The sequence below is a fragment of the Brassica rapa genome, chromosome A10 (assembly GCF_000309985.2).
Source record: "Brassica rapa cultivar Chiifu-401-42 chromosome A10, CAAS_Brap_v3.01, whole genome shotgun sequence".
NCBI classification, from domain to species: Eukaryota; Viridiplantae; Streptophyta; class Magnoliopsida; order Brassicales; family Brassicaceae; genus Brassica; species Brassica rapa.
Window position 1 is genome coordinate 18948578 of NC_024804.2, and position 21259 is coordinate 18969836.

Genomic DNA, 21259 nt, shown 5'->3' on the forward strand with positions numbered 1-21259 from the left:
ATGTGATTTATTGAATATTATACTATATTATATTTTTAAAATTTTATAACTAATTTGAAAATTTTGTGTCATTTTTGTAGGCAGTTTAGATCATCGTAATTGAAAAATATATAAATTATATCATAAATAAATGAATAGGAAGAACACAATTCTCAAATAATGCACTAAAAATAATATTATAGATTAAGTTGTTAATGTGAAATATCAATTTTTTAACTATGGAATATCTACAACGATTTTTAATATGTTTGATTGTGTAATATTGAATTTAGTAAATCAGATTTAAGAATTTGTAAAGTGAAATGAATTAGAAGTATATAAAATACATTATAAATTATATTAATGTAATATTTAATTCTTTTTTGTCATCATATAATATCTAATTCATTTTTGTTATATTTTTTAATTTTTATTTATTATTTTGAAATGTCAACTTATGATTGCTTGATTTTCTGATATCATATTTTCGTTTAAAAATTTAACATATTTTTAAGACAAATAGTAATTGGTTGATTAACTGTCGTTTCTTATTAAAGGTATATTAATAACTTTTGGATATTTTCTATTTATTAAAACAAAATGTTTTTTTATATATTTTTTTATCAATTGCTATGTGATATTTTTTTTAAGTGTGGTTGCATGCAGTATTCATAGTTTGGTGTTTTTCTATTTAAAGTAGTTCATTTTTATAGGTTATATTTTATGTTTGATCCGTGTTATTTTTTCAAATTTTGGTGTTTTGTTACATAATGTTATATTTTATAAAGTTTATGAGTGAATGATGTTGAAATAATCTATAGAGTGGTGTGCTATTTATTATTTTTGTGTTTTGGCTGTGGTTATTTATAGGGAGTGTATATTTTTGATAGATATTATGTGTAATTAATTAATTTTCTTCAACTTGGGTTTTAAGGAATTGATACAGCTATTAAATTCAGTTTTTTTATATGTTGCTTAATTTTTTTCCAAGTTATTTTTGACCACTATTTTCATTTTTACATTGATCAAGTTTTTATTTAAATGCTAGATTTAATTATTTTATGATTTCAAATATATTTAAAGTCTGTCAATTTGTGGGTAACTAATTGTTGTTTTTGTTTAGTTTTGATTTTTCTGCAAAGACTCCTAACGGATATTGATTTTTATAATTTATTGTTCACTTTTGTACATACATGTTTTTATTTATTTTTTAAATATGAATAAATATAAAACTTTAATTTTAATTCAATATCACAATAATATTTTATAAAAAGTAATGGACATTAAATAGTTTTTTTGTTAGATAATAAGAAATTAAATATTTAAGAACTATTTATAAAAAATTATAAATCCAACCCCACCCCTAAATACTAAACTCTAAACTCTAAATTCAATTAATTTTATTTTAAGAAATTAAGTTTGTTTTTAATTGGTTATTTTAAATCATATATAGACACCATTAAATGCTTATAGCCTCAAATCAATTTTATATTCTAGATTTTTGTGAATAATTTCAATTGTATCTAGCCAAAAAATTTAAAATTATCGTTCCATGTTGTCTCTTGCATGCCCATGGATTCAGGAGAAATTCAAAAAGTTAACCTATTCGGGAATCTCCGGATCTTAAAATTTTATATAGCTTTAATTATTTGAAAGGCTTGAATTCTTTAAACTTTATTATTGTTATTTAATTTCTATGTTAGTGTTTCAAATATTCTTTTACAGATATTAAGCTATTTTATCTAAAATATTTTTCTTCTGTTAATTTATTTTATTTTATATTAATTTTCATTTTATTTCCAAATATTTAGTCTTTTGGAATATTTTCAATACCATATATCATAAACTTTAAAATTTATATTTTTTTAATTGCTGGAAAAGCTTACATTCTATAAAGTAAATTACTCTTTTTGTTGGTTAATATTTATGCTAATGTTACAAAGATTTGCTATATACATATTTATAAGTAATTAAGAATTAATTATAGAAGTTTATAAACCCAAGTCACCCTTAAATACTAAATCCTAAGAAATAATCACTAAACCCAAATTTTAGTATATTTTTGATTAGCTTATTTTTGAAAATTGATATTCAACTTATTGTATTTTCAATCAAATTCTCATGTTTTCTTTTGTTAATTTAGCTTCCTTATTATTTTATCCTATTTAAAAGAAATATATGTTTATAAACTTTTGACACTTTAAAAAATATAAAATTAAAATAGTATATTGGTCTTTTAAACATTATGTGTACACTTTTAATGGTTTGTGTACTCAGTTTTATATTATAGATTATTAATATTTGGACTGTTCACCTCCTCCCCGATCTCGAGTCTATTGTGCTGATAAGATATTGAACCATTTATTTCTGTTAAACAAATTGATGATGATAAAACTGTAGTATGTGTTACTCTTTGGGATATCTATTAAACTTCCTAACTTTCACTATGATGTCCTTACATGTTTTTAATATCTCACAATTTGTTATGGAGCATGGAGAAACAAAAGCTGCTTTTTTTTTAATAGAAGAATTATATCCATGTTTGTATTCTTTTGATCAACATTTATTTCACTAATAGTTGGTCCCCATATCCAAAACTATCAACGCAAAAGAATTTAATTGTTTGCTTCATTATTTCTCATACTTCTTTCCCTCTCTTTTTTTCCTCTACGTCCTTAGATCTAGACACTTTTCACTATGATGCATTCATTTTCTTTTGATCACCTAACTTTATAGTCATCCAAACTATTGTGAAACTTGGTCATCTTCATCTCACATTGAGTGAAAAATGAGTTCCTATCAGCTATATTATACATTTCCAACTTGATTATGGGTGAGCTCACACTGTTGGTGTCAATCATCTTCGCCTTTTTCTTGCATAATATATACTCTCTCCATAGCCAGCTCTGAAAAAAATATAAGGCTAAAAAAAATATTTAAGCTATTAGTCATTGATTTATCAACAAACAATAACAGTTAGAAAAATTCTCGTGAAGGAGGCATTTACATTGGCTAACAGAGCTATTTACAATTATTCTCAGATATTGGCCATCAACGTCATTTAAGTATTGAGGGGCTCTCATCGACCAATTAGTATTTTTTTTCTTCAACTGCTTTACCCACATCCCCAACACCATCATATTCCCTATTAAGGGTCTGACTGGTTCAAACGCAGCGGTTGCGGTTGCGGTTGCGGGAGTTTGTGGATGCGGGAGGTTGCGGTTTCTAGCGGTTTTAAGAGATTTGTACGACTGGTACTGCGGTTAAAAATTGATGTGTTTGCGGGTGACTTATGACTGGTTAACTACCAAATGCTGTAACAGACAAATAATAAATTAACAATATTTACATTTAATATAATTATAAAAATATAAAAAATCATAAAATTATAATAAATATAAAAATTTTATTAAGAAAGTTATAATTTTAATTTTTGAAAATTTATTAAAATTGTTTTTATTATAAAATTTTATAATATTAATTAAAATATAATAGATATATTTTAATATTTTCATAATTTCAATTTTACATTTTTATAAAATATTTTTACTTTTGTATATATATTGTTTAAAAAAAAAAGAAAAAATTGTATCCTCCCGCAACCGCCCGCAACCGCAAACGCTAGCTGGAGCCAGCTTTTGAATTTATGAGATTCGGAGCGGTTTGAAGCGGTTTAGAGCGATTTGAGTGATTGTTGCAAACCGCCGACAACCGCTACCAACCGCAAAAACTGCGTTTGCGGGTGGTAGCGGGAAAACCAGTCGCCCCTAAGTCATATTTATTTTCTTACAATCCTTTTTATTTGTTCGCATCAATTCTTATTTTTTTCCTTTAAGTCCTTTTAAAAATATTCAAGCGGTCTTAACAACTCTTGCGGGAAATGATCTGGAGTTTCATACTTGGCTGCTAGAAAGGCGAGAATCTCTTGTGTATTTCAAACTAAAACAAAGAATTCTAACATGAAATAAATAGCAAAAAGCATGGATTTATGTATTTTAAAATCGTAAACAGCTTGTATTATGTTTTTAAAAATAATAACATGCTTATGTTAAGCGTGAAAGTACTTACAATACTACAACATAAACTAAATGTACGCATATAATAATCCGTAATAGAGAATCATAGTCACTAAATAACTGCAGAACCCAAAGAACGAACGTCAAGATATTTCTTATACACAAAGTGGGAGAAAATTACTGTTGTTTTGTTCTGTTACACATGAATCTTTTGAGAAACTGATATTCATACGGATATGTTGACAAACGTATAGGAAAGACAAAAATCTAATAGTAATCAAAGAAAAGTTGTTAGCTTCTTATGAATCACCAACCTGATTGTAATTTTGGACTCTTGAACCCTGCATGAGCTCATGGTGGAGAAGGCAACAAAAGTAAAACAAAAATCCCTTAGGATACAACACTGTCTCGGGAATCTTTGAGGATAGGAGAATCCTCTCTTGTATGATGCATCCATTCAGTGGAAGGTGGACAAATGAGTTTTCTTGTCTGGTCATTTCATCTCCCTATCTTCATTCAGACCTTGGCAGGAAACTCAGAAAAGTAAGTGGTTAGCTATAAATCTGCAAGATTTCGTGCCTAGAAATTAGAGAAATTCAGGTATGACAATGGTTTGTTATACATCTCTATTCTACAAATGGATTAGCAAAATAAGAACTATGAATTTCAAGATTAAGAAAGACAAAAAAAGAGATTCAAGTAAAAATCCAAAAGAAGCTAAAAAGATTTGGTAACAGTGGAGGTAAGTGAACATGACGGATAAAAATACAAAAAAAAAAAAAATCAGCTGACCAGTTCAATCTATAACAGCTAGCAGCCAAGCAGAAATCATCTCTACGTTCTTCAGAGCTTTATTCGCTTTGGAGGACAAAACAGCCCGTGAATTCGGCACCACTTTCGCCGGAGCTGTGATTTGCAGAGCGATTTTTTCCATTAAATCAGTGGTCCATTTTGCCATCACTTTGGTAGTCAATTTCACCGAATCGTCTCCATGTAAATTGGTGGTGTATTTCGGCTGGGTTTTGGTGTTTGATTTCGCCGGACCGGTGTCACTGTAAATCTCATGGTTCGTATCCGTTGAAGCGGTGTGTACGATTGGTTATTTGTAAGGGGATTTGGGAAGAGAAAAGTTTTCCCATTCATGTGAGTATATGTAGCTCGAGTTTGATGGGAGGTGAAGAGTTTGGATGTCATAAGTTCTGTAAATCTTTGATGGCAGTTAGTAATGGAGGGAGACGTTACACATCCTATTCCATTCGAAATTAAATTGTCTGGCTATTAGTGTTTACATATTTATTGATGCTTAAGAGATTTCATGCTATTAAGGTTTGATTTCAGGATAAGGAAGATGGAACGTGAGATTGAGAATGAGGAGATGAGTTAAATTTACCAGTTTTGGGCTTTTAATGTGGACTGTAATATAAATTCATGTGAATAAATGGGTTTCTGCGGATCATTTTTGTCTCCATCGGTAGTGTAACTTTAACAAATAATATGAGTGAGTTGGTTATTTTTGACAGTTGTCTCCTTGTTATTGGCCACAATTAACTGGCTGACGTAGATGCCTTCTTTGCTTTAGTTTTAGAACTTTTAGTATAGTATAGATGTAACAAAAATTACACAAGTCTCTACTCTTCCTTTACATACAGAAAGAGAGGACTTTTCAAAACAAATTCAAGAAGAAATAATGCAAGACATTCATTTATACACATGTATTTTCAGCGAAAAAGTAAAGAATAATAGTTATGAGATGGGTGTGGTTTAGTAAGCGGGAGGAGGGAGGAGCCACAAGGAGCCTTTGATGTAGCCGAGGGTAAGGAAACCGTTAGCTTCGTTTTTGTCGATGTCTTGTGTGTGGGCCACTCTTTTCTCTTTGTGTGATCCTGGTCCCGTGCACATGTATTCTCCATAGAACACCGTCCTATCATTCATAATACCAAAAAGTTTTATCTTGTCCCATCACTAAAGTTGGTCTTTTATAGCTTTCTATTAAATTTCTTACACTGCACAATAAATATAATCCTATAGATAATACAAAATGAACTTAATTACTTGTCATTCTCGCGGTTCCTGTTCTCTTGCCATCCGGTTGGGTTGACGACACTGGACATCTCAGTGTAGGCATACACGACCTTAGGGTGGCTCATCCATGCCCTACCCAAATAGATCCCCGTTCCAACTCCAGTAATCTTGCAATGCACGAATGAATAGCCATTCTGCTGGTTTTCACTCTGTCGATTGTGTGCTGTGATCACTCTTAATCCATCTCCAACAGCGTGCAATTGCGTGTTCTATAAATATTAAGAAAAATCTGTTAGTGTAAATGTTAATCATAGTATATATGAGTTAAATAAGATCAAACTAATAAGTAAAGGCATGTTTGTACCAAGTACAAGGAAGCTCCTCTTCCGAAGATAAAATCATAGGTTCCCTCGATGTAACAGTCCTTGAAGAAATGGTTGCCTATATCATCACAAAGAGTGTCTTGAAAACCATAGAATCTGCAGTTGTAGAAAGCCGCTTTATCGCCGTTAATCCTCATAGCGAGCGCTTGTCCTTGTGTTCCTGCTTTCGGCATTGGAGCAGTATTCTATATACATAGAAAAAAACTCATATATATGCATTGGATTAATACTAATATATATATAATATAATCTACTAATGAACCTAAATATTCGTACTTTAACGTGTAAGTTGGCTGCCACAAAATATTTGGCCCAGATGATAAGTGTCGCACTCTCCATGGTTCCGAATTTAGAGGCCGTCCCGTCGAAGGTCAAGTTCGTTTCTGCACCAGGTTTACCCATCAATGTAACGAATGGTCGACCTACGTCGACTGTGACTTTCTCATGGTATACACCAGGAGCCAACTTGATGATAACCCGCTTTGTGTTCCCTATCGGAATGCTCTTGATCGCTTCATTAATTGTCTTAAAATCGCCACCTCCTTCTTGATTCACCTGCATTGAATTTTTATATCATTTCCATTGAAATTTATAATACGCATGGTGATGTGTGTCTAATCAATTCAGTTGAATTGATATGAACACGCTAAAACCGTACCAAATGAGACGACACAAAACCGACCTAAGACATCATGTCAAACCGAACCAAATGATATCCTATTTTGGTCAGGTTTTATATTTCCAAAACAAAGAACTAAAACCGTAAACCTATTTAAGAGGAATAAAATCATACGTTGATGATCTGTGGTGATGCTTCAGCTGCATCCAGGACGGGGTCGAGTGTGCCTCGTCTTGCTGAATAGGGTTGAACGTTGGCCTTGAACCATGCCTCGACTTGGGCTTTGTCTTCTGGAATCGGAGTTATATCGTCGGCTACAACCGCCGGTAAGGCGAAAATAACAAGAAAGGCAATCATGGTAAGAAAAATGTAACCCATCTCTTCCTTTTTTTTAATTTTTATTTTATTTTTTAATATAAAAGAGAAAAAAATATAATATATTAATAAGAAAAAGTGTTATTACTAGTTTTATTAAACTAGTTTTATTTAAAATGGAAGAGATGAAGAAGCCTTGGAAGGACTTTTTATATGCGTTTGGCGTCATCGATGACCGGTAAGATCTCTTTTTTTTACTATTCTCGTTTGTGGTTTGTACTCATTTAGTATTTTTCGCATTTGATTTTCAAAAACAAAAATTTGGTTTTCGAAAATAGTAATTTCTCACCGCACCTGGTGTGCGATTCATGTGGAAACCAAGTAGCCTTTTTGTTGAATAAACAATATATTTATTTGTATTCTCTTCGCATAATTAACGCTATATAGTTCGGTTATAATAAATCAAGATTTCAAGGTCAATGATAAAAAAATCATGTTATACAATTAATAAAATTATTGTATTTAAATGAATTCTTAATTACCCCTGTAACTAAAATTAAGGGGCTGGTATTGAATACAGAATTTGAATGGAATTAGAATCAAGGCAGTTAATTAAAGTTTGAGTATACTTTGATGGAACTAGGTGTTTTCATGCACCATGTGTAGAAATAAAATTTTTAAATTATATTCATAAATATTTTTTAAAATTTTTTGGTTTTATTATTTGCGTACAATATTTTAATTCTATGTAACTGAGATAAAATAAATTTTTTTATTTACATTTATATTTAATAATATATATATATCTTGGAAATATTTTTAGGGGAATTGCCACTAATATTTTTATTTATTTATTTTGGTTAATATATATTAAATAAATTTCTATAAAATTAAGGGAAAGTTTTGTTATGTATAATTAACAAAACATAAAATTAAATAATATTTCTAAAATTTGTAAATATTAAAAAGAAATAATCATAATATGATTAGAAATTTTTTTTTTTTAAATGCTAAATTTTTTAAGATTTTTTTAGTAATAAAAATTATAAATTATTTAAATAAAATTAAATAATATTTTCTAAAAATATTATATATTACTATATTTCTAACTTTACTATTTAGTGTTATATTAATGATAATTTATAAGTTATTGCATTATTCTAAAAAGTTACCAAAATTATAAAACAACATTAAATGTTAATGTTCATGTCATAATTAGTCCAAACCATGTCATATTTATTAACATGTCATATCATCATTTTGTTTTCAAAATTAATGCGGTGATGACATATATCAAAATCACTTGGTAAATAATGTATAGGGGATTAGATGATTTCACTAAAATGCATGTAGACGCATACATGAAATAAGAATTGATATAATGTTAATGTCTTACGAACATATATATTAAATATAAAAATTAAACTTTAAATTTCGAACACAGTTAAATATGATCTTCATTATAGTAATATATATATAATAATTAAGGGGAATTGGGACCCCTTGGACAAGATACAGAAGTTATGAATTATTATGAAACCAAAATTACGCAAGTCTCATCTAAGAAGAGAGGACTCTTGGAAAAAAGATAATCAACGCAAATAGTTAAAAATACACCGATTTACACACTCGGTGAATAAGTATATACGTATACTTTTTAGTTTTAAACTAGATTCATATCGAAGCCGAAACAGCGGGAGGTGGGAGAAGCCACTTGGATCCTTCAATGTAGCCGAGGGTAAGGAAACGGTTAGCTACAGTAGGGTCAATCTTTTGTGTGAATGGAACTCTCTTCTCTGTCTGTGATCCTTCTCCTTGGCACTTGTACTCTCCATAGAACACGGTCCTGTCAACAAAAATAAATCCATCTTAAATATCGATCCGGTGCGGCATATATAAAAACCATAATGGCCCAAGTAAGAGCCGGCTCTGAAGACCTTAAACAATTCAGTAAAGATTTTGTAAAAAAGTAATTTATGAAACTATGTTTATATATATATTAACTCAAAAAACTGGAGCCCAAAGTATATGTTTCACTTAGTTATTCCCAAAACCGGCCATGTGTTCGGACTGTTTGGGTCTCATATCACATATTTTTCATGTAACATGAGCATATTGGACTTACTTGTCATGTGCGGCTATCTTGTTTTCTTGCCATCCGGCTGGGTTGACGACGCTGGTCATCTCGGTGTAGGCGTAGACAACCTTAGGGTGGCTCATCCATGCCCTACCCAAATAGATTCCTTCACCAACTCCAGTCACCTTGCAATGCACGAAAGAGTATCCACTCTTCTCGTCTGCGCTCTTTCCCGCATGCGCTGTTATCACTCTAATGCCATCTCCCACCACGTGCAATTGCGTACCCTTAATTAGGTACGTATAAGAGACGTCAGACTTCATATTATCACGAATGACTAAGATGACATCATAAGGTGTATTATTGTACGTACCAAGTAAAGAGAGGTCCCACTTCCGAAGATGAAATCGAATGTCCCTTCGACGTAACAATCCTTGAAGAAATGGTTTCCGGTATCGTCACAGATTGTGTCTTGGAATCCGTAGAATTTACAGTTGTAGAACGCAGCCATGTTTCCTGAGATTCTCATAGATAAAGCTTGTGCTCCCTTCATTTTACCATCCGGTGCCGGCGCTGTATTCTAAGTATGCAAAAAAATCTATGTAAGCATTTGTTGATTGGAATATACAATTTTTGACTAGTACCATTAGCATAAAGTTGTAGTAAAAATATACCTTAACGACGATGTTGACAGCCATGAAATAGTCGGATAAGATAATGAGTGAGGCACTATCTACGGTTCCATACTTGGCGGCAGTACCGTCGAAAGTAATAACCGGCATGGCCTTGGGATCTCCCATCAATGTAATAAAGGGTTTGTTTCTGTCGATGGTGACCTTCTCTCTGTATTCGCCAGGAGCTATCTTGATGATCACACGCTTTGTGTTCGCTGCAGGAACGCTCTTTATTGCGTCCATTAGTGTTTTGAATTCACCTCCTTTTGGATCCACCTGCGATTACATTATTTCAAAATTTTGTAATTAAATAGTTTTTCAAGGTTTGGTTATTGTTTTTAGGGGAAAATGTTAGGTTTGTTTCATACGGTGATGGTACGTGGCTCAGCCTCAGCAGCTACGAGAGCAGGATCTAAGCCTTTACGCGCAGGCAAAGGCGCGACGTTGGCTTCGAACCACTGCTCCACTTGGACTTTGGCCTCTGGAATTGGTGTTGCATCATCTGCCAACACCGTCGGTGTAACAAACACCACCACCAGGGCTAATAATATGGACACGTTTGTGTATCCCATTGTTTTATTTTTTTATTTTTGTTTTATTAAAAAACTTAAAAAGAAAATATTTATTGTTTTTTTTTGTGTGAATGACTTAACGAGAAGATGGCCATGGGCATATATAGTGTTACAGGAATCGGAGAATGTTAAGAGTTTCATTTTGTTTGCTATTATTATATGTGGTTATCCATTTTTGTTTCTCCCTATAGTTTCTCTTAACTTTTTCTTTGTGACCTTTTTTGGAATATATTTACTTCTTCAAAGCTTTGAGGCTATTTTTGAACGTGTTTTTTTATCTTATGATTGATCCCAAATATAAAAATTTAAATAATTCCTATGGACTGTATTATTTGCTTCTTCACTTTTTTGCTTCTTCATAAAAAAATCATACTGTACTACCAAAGAAGTAATTACGTGATAATTCTTCTGCGTAACTTATTAATAATTTATTTTATTTTTAAAAGTCAAAGTCAATATTCTATGACATATATTCTCTTACAACTAAAATAAATTGCAACTGGTTGGTGAACAGAAAATGCTATGTTTATTAAACCGGTGGGTTGGATAATTAATTTAAATGTCCTATTGATGAATTATGTTTAAAAAATGTTTAGATATCGATGTTTGGTTTAAATGTAACGTGAGTTATATAGTATATGACGACAGATAGAGAACACATTAGATTTTGAATATGCTGACCATAACTTATAATAAGTCTCATATTGGACGTGGCCCGGTAGTGCGCGGGAGTTTTGACCAAACTCATAGAAAACTTCAAACCAACCCCAACATCAACAGTTTAAATAAAACAAAACAAAATATAAAAGTCCACTTTCATGCTAATTTGAAACTTTCTGAATTAGTAAAAGATTCAAAGTAATTAGTGTATTGAATAATACCGGAAACAAGTTAGCGAAGTGTATGCTTTTGGTATTCCGTATTATTAAATTAAATTAAATGAGAAATAATTTAATATTGAATTGTTTAAAAGTTTTTTGTTTTTGTTTTTTGCAACTAATAGTTTAAAAGTTTGTTTATTCAAACCTCTCTGTTCTTCATTTCATCTTCTTCCCGGTGCACAAAGCAGAAAGATTTGAGGTGATAAAAGTGAAATGCAAAAGCTAGGGTTCGAAGACGCGAGACACTACTACCCAAGCGGCACAGAGAAGCCCTACAGCGACCAGTCGTCGGCGACTATCAAGAACACGGCGTCAACGAGCAGATATCACGAGGAAGATCAACCTTACGTGGAGATCTCTCTAGACATCCACGACGACTACGTCTCCGTGTACGGCTTGAAGTCACCTGACCATATAGGAGGCACCGGATCGCTTCTGAGACAAGGCCGTCCGGGGAAGAGCAACTCTGTCCTGAAACGCGTAGCGTCATCGTTTTCGACCGAACTGAAACGAGTTGCTTCCTCCTCCGTCTCTTCTTCCTCGGCGAGAAAGCCTCCGCGCCCGCCTTTGGCTAAGTTCCGGCGCTCGAAGTCTAGAGCAGAGCAAGCGCTCAAGGGTCTCAAGTTCATCACCAAGACCGATGGCGTCGCGGGCTGGCCTGGAGTTGAGAAACGGTTCCATGAGATCACCGAGAACACCTACGGGTTACTACACCGTTCGAGATTCGGTGAATGTATAGGTAAAGCAGTAGCCAAGTTTCAAACTTTTCAATCATGGAACTCTTTTAACCAAGAGGCCTTGGGCTAGTAGCACTTAAGGGATAATCCAATACATAATTCGATCCCGTTGGCCAACAGATAATTTAACATTGTATTTATGAAGCCCATAGAATAGTCGGTTGACCTCAGTCGCTGAGACTGTGGTTAATTCAAAAAAAGAAAACTCTTTCTAAGTTGAAGTTTCAATGCAGGGATTAATTCAAAGGACTTTGCTTTGGCATTGTTCGATGCTTTGAGAAGGAGGGAAAATGTGAGTGGAGATTCTATAAACAAGAATCAGCTTCAAGAGTTTTGGAAGCAGATCACTGATCAGGATTTTGATTCGAGGCTACGACTTTTCTTTGCCATGTAATGTTTTCTTGAAACTATTCTTTTATATATCTGTCAGGTCTCCAGGGGGTTATAAAAAATCATATCTGAAATGTGATATGAATTTCAGGGTGGATAGAGATGCGGATGGGAAGTTAAATGAAGCCGAAGTAAAAGAGGTAGAATCTTGATTTTTATTTTTTATAGTGATGAGTATTAAATTTTTTTTTATAATTTCTGTGATCTTCATAAGTAATTTTTTGTTCTCATCATGTACAGATTATAAGTCTAAGTGCTTCTGCAAACGAACTGGAGAATATTCGGAGACAAGCTGATGAATATGCTGCTTTGATTATGGAGACATTAGATCCCTATCATTACGGGTACATCATGGTATGTGAAGTTTTGTGAATGAGGTTCGTTTTATTTCTCTTATTTAGTTAGAAAAAATGTCTAGTTTGTGAGTGTTTTTTTTGATGTGTTTGGAGTCGCTAAAATGCCAAACAGATAGATAATCTCGAGGTGCTACTGCTGCAAGCGCCAGTGGAGGATATAAGAGATGGGGAGACTAAGAACCTGAGCAAGATGCTAAGTCATAACCTCAGAGTATCACAAAGTAGGAATCTCGGGGAGCGTGTTTACAGAGGGGTGAAGTATCTCGTGTTGGATAATTGGAAGAGAGTGTGGGTGATGGCTCTATGGATAGGTGTTATGTCCGGGCTGTTCGCGTGGAAGTTCATGCAGTATAAGAAGAGATCCGCTTACCAAGTTATGGGAGTTTGTGTTTGTGTAGCTAAAGGAGCTGCAGAGACTCTTAAACTAAACATGGCTTTGGTTTTGTTACCAGTTTGTAGGAACACCATCACTTGGCTCCGGACCAAAACTATATTAAGTTCTGTTGTTCCCTTTGATGACAGCCTCAATTTTCACAAGGTAATGTTAGATTCCTAGTTAAAAAACAGTTTCAAATTAATTATAATATGAAAGCTTATGATTGAATGTTACACAGGTTATAGCAATAGGAATTTCAGTTGGAGTAGCAATCCATGCCACATCTCACTTAGCCTGCGATTTCCCCAGGCTGATTGCTGCAAATGAAGAGACGTATGAGCCAATGGTTAAGTATTTTGGGGTACAGACAAAGAGATATATGGACTTTGTGCAGTCCGTGGAAGGAGTTACAGGGATTGCAATGGTTGTACTAATGACTATAGCCTTCACATTGGCTACACCATGGTTCAGACGCAATAAGCTCAAGCTTCCTGGACCATTGAAGAAAATAACTGGCTTCAATGCCTTCTGGTACTCTCACCACTTGTTTGTTATCGTCTACTCGCTGCTCATTGTTCACGGATACTATGTTTACCTAATCAAGGAATGGTCCAAGAAAACGGTTGGTGACTTGTTAATTACTTGACTCTGTACAAAGTTGTAACTGATGTAAACTGATTTTGGTTTTCATGTGGTCTATTAGACATGGATGTATTTGATGGTGCCAGTGGTTCTTTACTTGTCTGAAAGGCTGATTCGTGCGTTCAGGTCAGGCATCGAGGCTGTTTCCATACTAAAGGTATAATCTATTATAAACATTTCTCTATTGTTATATACAGGAACATACGTATTCATTACATTTAATTCTTGAACAGGTTGCTGTGTTACCAGGGAATGTCTTGTCGCTTCAAATGTCAAGACCAAGCAACTTCAGATACAAAAGCGGACAATACATGTACCTCAACTGTTCTGAAGTTTCCTCATTAGAATGGTAATAATAAAAATTAGTCATATTATTTTCTGAGACTGAGAGTCATATATATATAGAAGCACACTGAAAAGTGGTTTGCATATAAACAGGCATCCATTCTCAATTACCTCGGCTCCAGGTGACGAGTACCTCAGTGTCCACATCAGGGTTCTAGGAGACTGGACAAAGCAATTAAGACAACTATTCTCTGAGGTACTTTACTTCATTTCTCCACTAAAAGTAAACACAAGAGTTCAATTGGGTCTAAGTATGTGTTTCATTCGTTTGGTATATGATCCTCAGGTGTGTAAGCCACGCCTTCCTGATGAAAACAGGCCGAACAGAGCTGACCCGAGGCTCCTGGATAACATCCCTAAGTAAGTCTTATCAATATATATCCATCAGTTACATAAGATGATCTCAAAATGATTTTAACTCTGAAACTGTGATCTCTTTAGTTTTCCAAGAATCCTAATTGACGGTCCATACGGAGCACCAGCACAAGACTACAAGAATTTCGAAGTTGTTCTACTCGTGGGTCTAGGAATCGGAGCTACTCCAATGATAAGTATCGTCAAGGACATTATCAATAACATAAAAGGCAACGGAGACATAGAAGAAGGACGAAACAGTAACCGAAGACAGTCACCGATTCACAACATGGTCACACCTCCTCTTTCCCCAGCAAGAAGAAGTGAGACGTTCAGAACGAAGAGAGCATACTTCTACTGGGTCACAAGAGAGCAAGGATCTTTTGACTGGTTCAAGAACGTGATGGACGAAGTGGCCTTAACAGACCGCAACAAGGTTATTGAGCTGCATAATTACTGCACCAGCGTCTACGAAGAAGGAGACGCGAGGTCTGCACTGATCACGATGCTCCAGTCGCTGCACCACGCTAAGCACGGAGTGGACGTTGTCTCAGGTACACGTGTCATGTCCCATTTCGCTAGGCCGAACTGGAGAAGCGTTTACAAAAGGATCGCTGTGAAGCATCCTAAGACTAGAGTCGGTGAGTTTCATGCAGCCAGACTCATCCACTAATGCATATGAAGTCAGTCCAGAAAAAATATGAATGTGTTTTATCTGTTTTGACAGGTGTGTTTTACTGCGGAGCAGCTGGATTAGTGAAAGAGCTACGACACTTAGCACTGGATTTTTCTCATAATACTTCCACCAAGTTCTGTTTCCATAAAGAAAATTTCTAAAACTAAAGTTATAAGATATATATATATATATATAGTTATAAGGCTCTAAGAGACTTGAACAAGCTTATTGAGTTATTGGATTCATGGTTGAAGAACTTTGTATAGAAATTGTACAGATACTGTGATTAAATACAGTTTTTGGTTCTTGTACAAACTAATCATGTTTGTATCATTCAACACAGATGCAGAACACTATTATCTGAACTTCACGTCTCTTTGGGATGAGATATTGACTTGTTGCTCCTCTCCTATCCGCTGTCTCAACGCAAACACAAAATGTATAAACAATCTTTTGTTTAACTTTCACAATCATCTGTACTAAATTCTCAAGAATAGCAGAGAAAGAGCAGAGTCTTACCAAGAAAGCTCACTTATGCTTCCGTTTCAGCCTCTGAAAGCTGGGTTTCATGAGCTGGCTTGATGAAGCAGTCTGGTGGTTTGAAACCTGACTTGTCTGAAAAGGAATCAGAGGCTTCTTCTGAGACAAGACTGAGACATCCGGTGAAGTTTGGCTACTTGTGACAACTATGCTTGGTGATCCAACTTTCCCTCTCATCTTTCTCGGAGCTTCAAGTCTTTCCAATATCATAGACGTTTTCATATCGGCCTGCTTGTTGTTAGGCGACAGAAATGGGCGGTTTGTATTTGGTTTGGGTGTAGTCAAAACCGGAGAAGGAGACTTCATGCGAACCTCAGTGACTACTAGTTGTTCCCATTCTTTAGTAATGGAAGCTGTTGCTTTGTCTTCTTCATCAGTTATCTGGATTTCCTGACGTGTTTCTTCTTCTTCTATGGGTGGATTTATTATGCATGTCTGTGCCATTGAAACAACTGAGCTCACTTCGCATGTTGCGTCGTCCAAGTTTGAATGTAGTGCACTGCCACAAACAACAAAACTTAAGAGAATTGTAACAGATGGGAGGTTAGCATTGAAAATGAGAATAAAGGAAGAGAACAATCACCCAAATTGAAGACTTTCTTTCACAATGAGGTTCAGTTTTTTGTGGAAGCCTCTGTTGTGAGTCAGAGGATTGTAGTCTGTTGATTCAATCTGCTCAAGTAGCAGAAGAAAAGAAAGGTTAGGAATTATACAACTATATATGACTATCAACAGATTGTAATGCAAGCGACCTCTAACAAAGCGCCTTTGACAGAAATTTCGACTTCTCTAGGAATAGAGGATCCAGAAAACTGATTGACACTGGAGGAAATAGGAAGGACTTCCTCTGACCCTGCCAATCTCTGCAAACAGATTTCTTGATAAACTAAGAAACTAAACAAATTCAGGTCATAACACAAATTTGTTATATCATAAGGAGAGTACTATCGAGAATGCTACTGTAATTTTAGCAAGGTAATGAATATTTACCCTCAGAAGCATTGGACCGTTTTCTGACGGTTGAAGAATGTAATAACAATGAAATTCCACGACTTGCCTGGTGTCCAGATTACAGTCCGAAGAACAAACCAAGCCTTGGTCCATTGAGTATAATGCACCACATAGACCCTGAAAAACTGCATTTCTAGCTGCTTAGGAAAGCTATGAGGCAATACTGCAATGTGGTTTTCTTTAGGGGAACAGTCTGCTTACTCTGAGTGTTCAGATCTGGTTGATCCATCTCTTCTGAGGAATCTTCCGCTTCATGACAAGTTGAAGGGCTTACAATGTAAGGCCTCCCAATAATTATGCCTATGTCAAAGTATACTTGAATCAAGTTCTCTATTTTGGAGGATCAAAAGATGAGAGATAAAAAGCGTTACCTTCATTGATAGAAGTTAGATTAGTCCTCTCAATTACAGTGAAATCAATCTGGGAAGAGATTGGGTGAAGTTTCTGGAGGCTATCAATTGAAGGCAAAAACAGAACAGTTCTCTCACCAACTTTCACAGAACTATCAATAACATCATGCATTCCAAGATCATGATTGGTTACAGAGCATTGCATCTTCTCTGTTGTGATTTCCACTGAATCTCGTACTGGGATTCCATGACACCTGCATGTCTGTAAAAAGCAACAAAGAGGATGAAAAACTGTAGTGGACAAATCATTAAGCTGAAGTGATATAATATGAACATATCCAATATCCGCCTAAGAATGCTAAGTACAAGCTTATTGAGAGATAAAATATTCAAATTTAGGGAAATGGCTCAGTTGGCTCAGTACTTGACAAGGTTTAAATCCGTCGACAATCTGATTCGTGGCTGCACTGAGATTGCAGAAGATCTTGTTCACTGAGCCAACAAGGTTACGTTTGAAGATAAATTGGGCCTGCAGTGATTCTCCACTGTCATCCTTTAGATCCTGAAGCCATTTATTTTCAAGGCCACGAAGTGATTTTCCATCTGAAATTCATTAAATGGATCAGTATCCTATCTCCAGAAATGTGTGAACTATCCTTGTGTTGCCTCATGATTACAGATAACAGATTTAAATGATTAAACTAGTCTGTGAAAATCTCAAGGCTGCAAAGGAAAACGACTCCAGAAAAAGTAAATGAGAAGCAGCCAGTTATTTGGAAACTACCAGGGATGCAAGTCTGAAATGAACAATTGTCAAGATCCGAGAGACATCTGAGAAATCTATTAGTCTTCTCCTGCGTATAGCTCAGATGGCTTGCTTTCTCATCAAGCAAAAGAAACTCAACCGACACACATTTATCTGCTGCAGCCTGAAGCAAAAAAAGAAAAAAGGACTTAGAACTGAGAAAACAAGCTAGATAAAGCACTAACAAATACACTAGTCGGCTGACCATAAGAGTGTTTCTCGCTTCGGAATCCATATCTTCAGGGAAGCATGAACTCAGTACGATAACTTTCCTCATGATGTCTCTACCTCCCCACGAGTACATAGCTCGATCGCACAGAACACTCGATATCTTAAGATCTATGAACAATTCATCACTATGACTAATCAGGAAGCTATCAGGAAGCTATACAGTAAACGATGAGTAAAGAGAGGAAGAGAAGAGACACCTCCGCAAGATACGGCTCCCGATTCATCGATCTCAGGTACAAACGCATCTAAAGGCAAGCTGTTAACAGCGTGATGGAAGTCGCGAAGGCAGAAGTTTCCACTGGGAGTGTACGCAAATTTCAACTGCTAGATCCATCGAAACGTAAACAAAAACCACACACAATCATCGAAAATTAGAAGGAAACGACGATCGATGAGTATAACCTGATCGTTTCCAGATATCCGATCCTTCTGGATATAACACAAACCAATCCGATCAGCGAGAGAATCTACCGGAGACGAAACGGCGTGTAGATTGGCGAGATTCAGAAACGACTACAAAATTCGCAAATTCGAGGCTCAGAGTTTGAAGAAACATTCGATTTCGAGCTTCATACACGAATACGAGAATCAAATTCGATCAACAGATAGATTTGAGCGATAGAGATACCTGCTTTAGATCTCCGATCAGATACGGAGAGATGTTACGCAGATCCAAGACGAAGCATACTAGCACCATTCTCAGTCAATCTTCGTCAAGCGATTCGCGCCGAGAAGGGAATTTGAAAAGTGAGAAAGCAGAGCAGAGTGAATTAACAGAAAGACGATCATTTTTCATTTCAGTCCCTATACTTCCCGGAATATTTGGGGTTGCGCTACAAACTCTTCAAAATAACAAATATTTCCAATTAGACATAACTAATTCTCTTTTGGCCCCAAAACTTTATTACTCCGAAGTTGAAAACTTACAATATATGAACTGAAGATAAAAAGAGTAGTACTAATGTATGTATACTCTTTAGATAACCAAGAATATTTCGAGGGAGACATGGTATACAAATCCAAAAATGAATCAGCCAACCCAGAAGTAATAATATATATAAATCTAATAATACCCTTCAGTGCCATATGTATGTATACTCTTCAGTTATCTGTAGACTCATCTGAGCTCTGAAGAATATCACGAACGAAGTTGATGAAAGAGCATAGCCCACCCAAGAAGTTATGGTCGATGACGCCATTACCATCATGAACATGAGCGAAATCCACCAGCTTCACCTGTGCTCGAGCACCATCCTCGTGTATGGATTCGTTCTCATAGATTATCAGAATCGAACACGAGTTGAAATGGTAAAACGTCTGGTTCTCAAACCAGGTCTTGAGCTCCAGCAGCTGCGTCAAGACCCCGTTGGAACCTCCGTAGACGCTCGACGCAAAAGCAGCGTCAGGCTTCGAACTTGTGTCAGAGAGTGTGTTGGACGATACAAACTTCCGCAGAGCCAGCCTCACGCCGTCGACTTTGATCCCGTTCAGAAGCTTCCTGTCCGGCTTCCAGAAACTCAGCTCCTTGTGGTCATACACCTCGAAGCCAGAGATCCTGAAACCGGAGGAGACCGTGGTGCTCCTAGCGTCTTTCCTTAAGCATTTTTGGATGTATTCTTCGGATGCTTCAGGGTACCATGTTCTTGAACCCATCTTGACATCCATCACCGATGGCTTAGAGTACTTGGAGAGAAGATTCTCCAGGACAATCATGGCTGCTCCATCAGAGCCTTCAACGGCTTGAGTGCCGTGATAGACAGGGAAGTATCTACGAATGTGATCTGGGACCTCTGTGTTTGAGGAGAAAGATTCGTAGAACTTCACCTCGATTTCGCCACGGGAGTCTCCCTGGAGGGGCTTGAAGAACCTGCCCTTGTCGTCGACAAGAGGACCAGGCTTCCCGTCTTTAGCAATGTGTCCTGCAACCTGGTGTTCAGGGGCCTTGAGATGCATCTTGGGAGAGTATGATGAACCTAAAGATTATAAAATATCCAAGAACACATAATGAGATCAGTAACTTCAGTTTTCAATCAGACAATAAAGGTTCAGAATGAGTCCATCACAGGCAAACATTCACATTCTTTGCTCAGGAACTTAGGAAAGGCTACAGCTTTGCGAATCAATCACATTCTTTCGAAATTAGCAATAATCACAGCTAATAAAGTTTACTAATTGAGCTATAAAAACACCATCACACACATAAATGAGAATCCATCCATCACATCATAGTAATTGCAGAGCTGAAATATTCTAACTGAGATTCTGAATCAATACCACTGAAAATCAGATTAGGCTTCTTCAATTCTCTTCCCATTTACAAAACTGAAAAAAATCCTAAATAATAAAGTGAAGGAGACAAAAAAAAAACTAAATAATAAAATTCGACGAATCCAGCTATCAATTAAAAAGTTACTTTACGGGGGATCTATTGCTAAAAACGCAGAAAAAGCTAAGAACTTTTAGCAAAAAAAGGTAGGATCCTAAACGCAAACGCAAACAAACTTTATGGATTTAAGTAAAAGCAGTAAGGGAAGAACATTTGTGGTTAAACCAAGTAAAGATTTTTACCGAACAAAAGTTAGAAGAAACAAATCGTGACGGAGGAACAACGATGATGAGGAAGACGATAACAAGGATTACGATTCGCAGATGAGAGAGCCTCGTCGCTGTTTGTTTCTTTTTCGAGGCACCGAAGCGATCTAGCTGGATGAATATATATATACATAAAATTTAATAATTATATTAATTCTTATTGGCTCTTTTATTTTTATTTTTTTAATAAGGTGGATGTGGAGGTCGAAAACTCAACACGGTTGGTGTTTGTCTACGACATGTGTCGTACTTTAAAATTTGAAAATAATAAACAACATTAATTCAAAAAAAAAATTTCTGGATTACCTTTAAGAAG

The 21259-nt window shown here is 35.3% G+C and overlaps 5 protein-coding genes across 8 annotated transcripts; 1 reads left to right on the forward strand and 4 right to left on the reverse strand.

The window, feature by feature from the left end:
• Positions 1–5569: 5569 nt before the first annotated feature.
• On the reverse strand, positions 5570–7500 carry LOC103847059 (probable pectinesterase 49). Its single transcript, XM_009124092.3, has 5 exons — positions 7194–7500; positions 6677–6955; positions 6382–6585; positions 6048–6286; positions 5570–5916 (listed from the first exon to the last, which is right to left on the reverse strand). Exons 1-5 carry the CDS (start codon positions 7395–7397, stop codon positions 5757–5759), a joined length of 1086 nt encoding a protein of 361 aa, XP_009122340.1. The 5' UTR covers positions 7398–7500; the 3' UTR covers positions 5570–5756.
• A 1283-nt stretch (positions 7501–8783) lies between these two features.
• LOC103847061 (pectinesterase PPME1) lies at positions 8784–10730 on the reverse strand. Its single transcript, XM_009124093.3, has 5 exons — positions 10454–10730; positions 10086–10361; positions 9785–9991; positions 9460–9698; positions 8784–9180 (listed from the first exon to the last, which is right to left on the reverse strand). Exons 1-5 carry the CDS (start codon positions 10655–10657, stop codon positions 9009–9011), a joined length of 1098 nt encoding a protein of 365 aa, XP_009122341.1. The 5' UTR covers positions 10658–10730; the 3' UTR covers positions 8784–9008.
• Positions 10731–10966: 236 nt separating this feature from the next.
• Positions 10967–15831, forward strand: LOC103847064 (respiratory burst oxidase homolog protein A). Of its 2 annotated transcripts, XM_009124097.2 has the most exons (12): positions 10967–12277; positions 12509–12665; positions 12757–12805; positions 12906–13019; positions 13134–13559; positions 13636–14019; positions 14101–14196; positions 14273–14388; positions 14478–14580; positions 14671–14744; positions 14826–15379; positions 15466–15831. In XM_009124097.2, the coding sequence occupies exons 1-12, from the start codon at positions 11752–11754 to the stop codon at positions 15573–15575; spliced, it is 2709 nt and encodes a 902-aa protein (XP_009122345.1). In that variant the 5' UTR covers positions 10967–11751; the 3' UTR covers positions 15576–15831. The 2 variants fall into 2 exon arrangements, with proteins under 2 accessions (XP_009122345.1, XP_033137907.1); XM_033282016.1 differs by having other exon boundaries at positions 14478–14744.
• Positions 15627–19196, reverse strand: LOC103847063. The gene is made up of 13 exons (XM_009124095.3): positions 18980–19196; positions 18754–18864; positions 18549–18672; positions 18326–18459; positions 18100–18244; positions 17740–17918; positions 17337–17577; positions 17167–17265; positions 16945–17090; positions 16707–16817; positions 16538–16626; positions 15934–16453; positions 15627–15830 (listed from the first exon to the last, which is right to left on the reverse strand). The coding sequence occupies exons 1-12, from the start codon at positions 19046–19048 to the stop codon at positions 15943–15945; spliced, it is 1959 nt and encodes a 652-aa protein (XP_009122343.1). The 5' UTR covers positions 19049–19196; the 3' UTR covers positions 15627–15830; positions 15934–15942.
• Positions 19197–19231: 35 nt separating this feature from the next.
• On the reverse strand, positions 19232–21167 carry LOC103847062 (inositol polyphosphate multikinase alpha). Of its 3 annotated transcripts, none has more exons than XM_009124094.3 (2): positions 20920–21167; positions 19232–20324 (listed from the first exon to the last, which is right to left on the reverse strand). In XM_009124094.3, exon 2 carries the CDS (start codon positions 20302–20304, stop codon positions 19453–19455), a length of 852 nt encoding a protein of 283 aa, XP_009122342.1. In that variant the 5' UTR covers positions 20305–20324; positions 20920–21167; the 3' UTR covers positions 19232–19452. The 3 variants fall into 3 exon arrangements, with proteins under 3 accessions (XP_009122342.1, XP_033137916.1, XP_033137917.1); XM_033282025.1 differs by lacking the exon at positions 20920–21167 and adding an exon at positions 20442–20907 and having other exon boundaries at positions 19303–20400; XM_033282026.1 differs by lacking the exon at positions 20920–21167 and adding an exon at positions 20438–20907 and having other exon boundaries at positions 19303–20396.
• Positions 21168–21259: the final 92 nt, after the last annotated feature.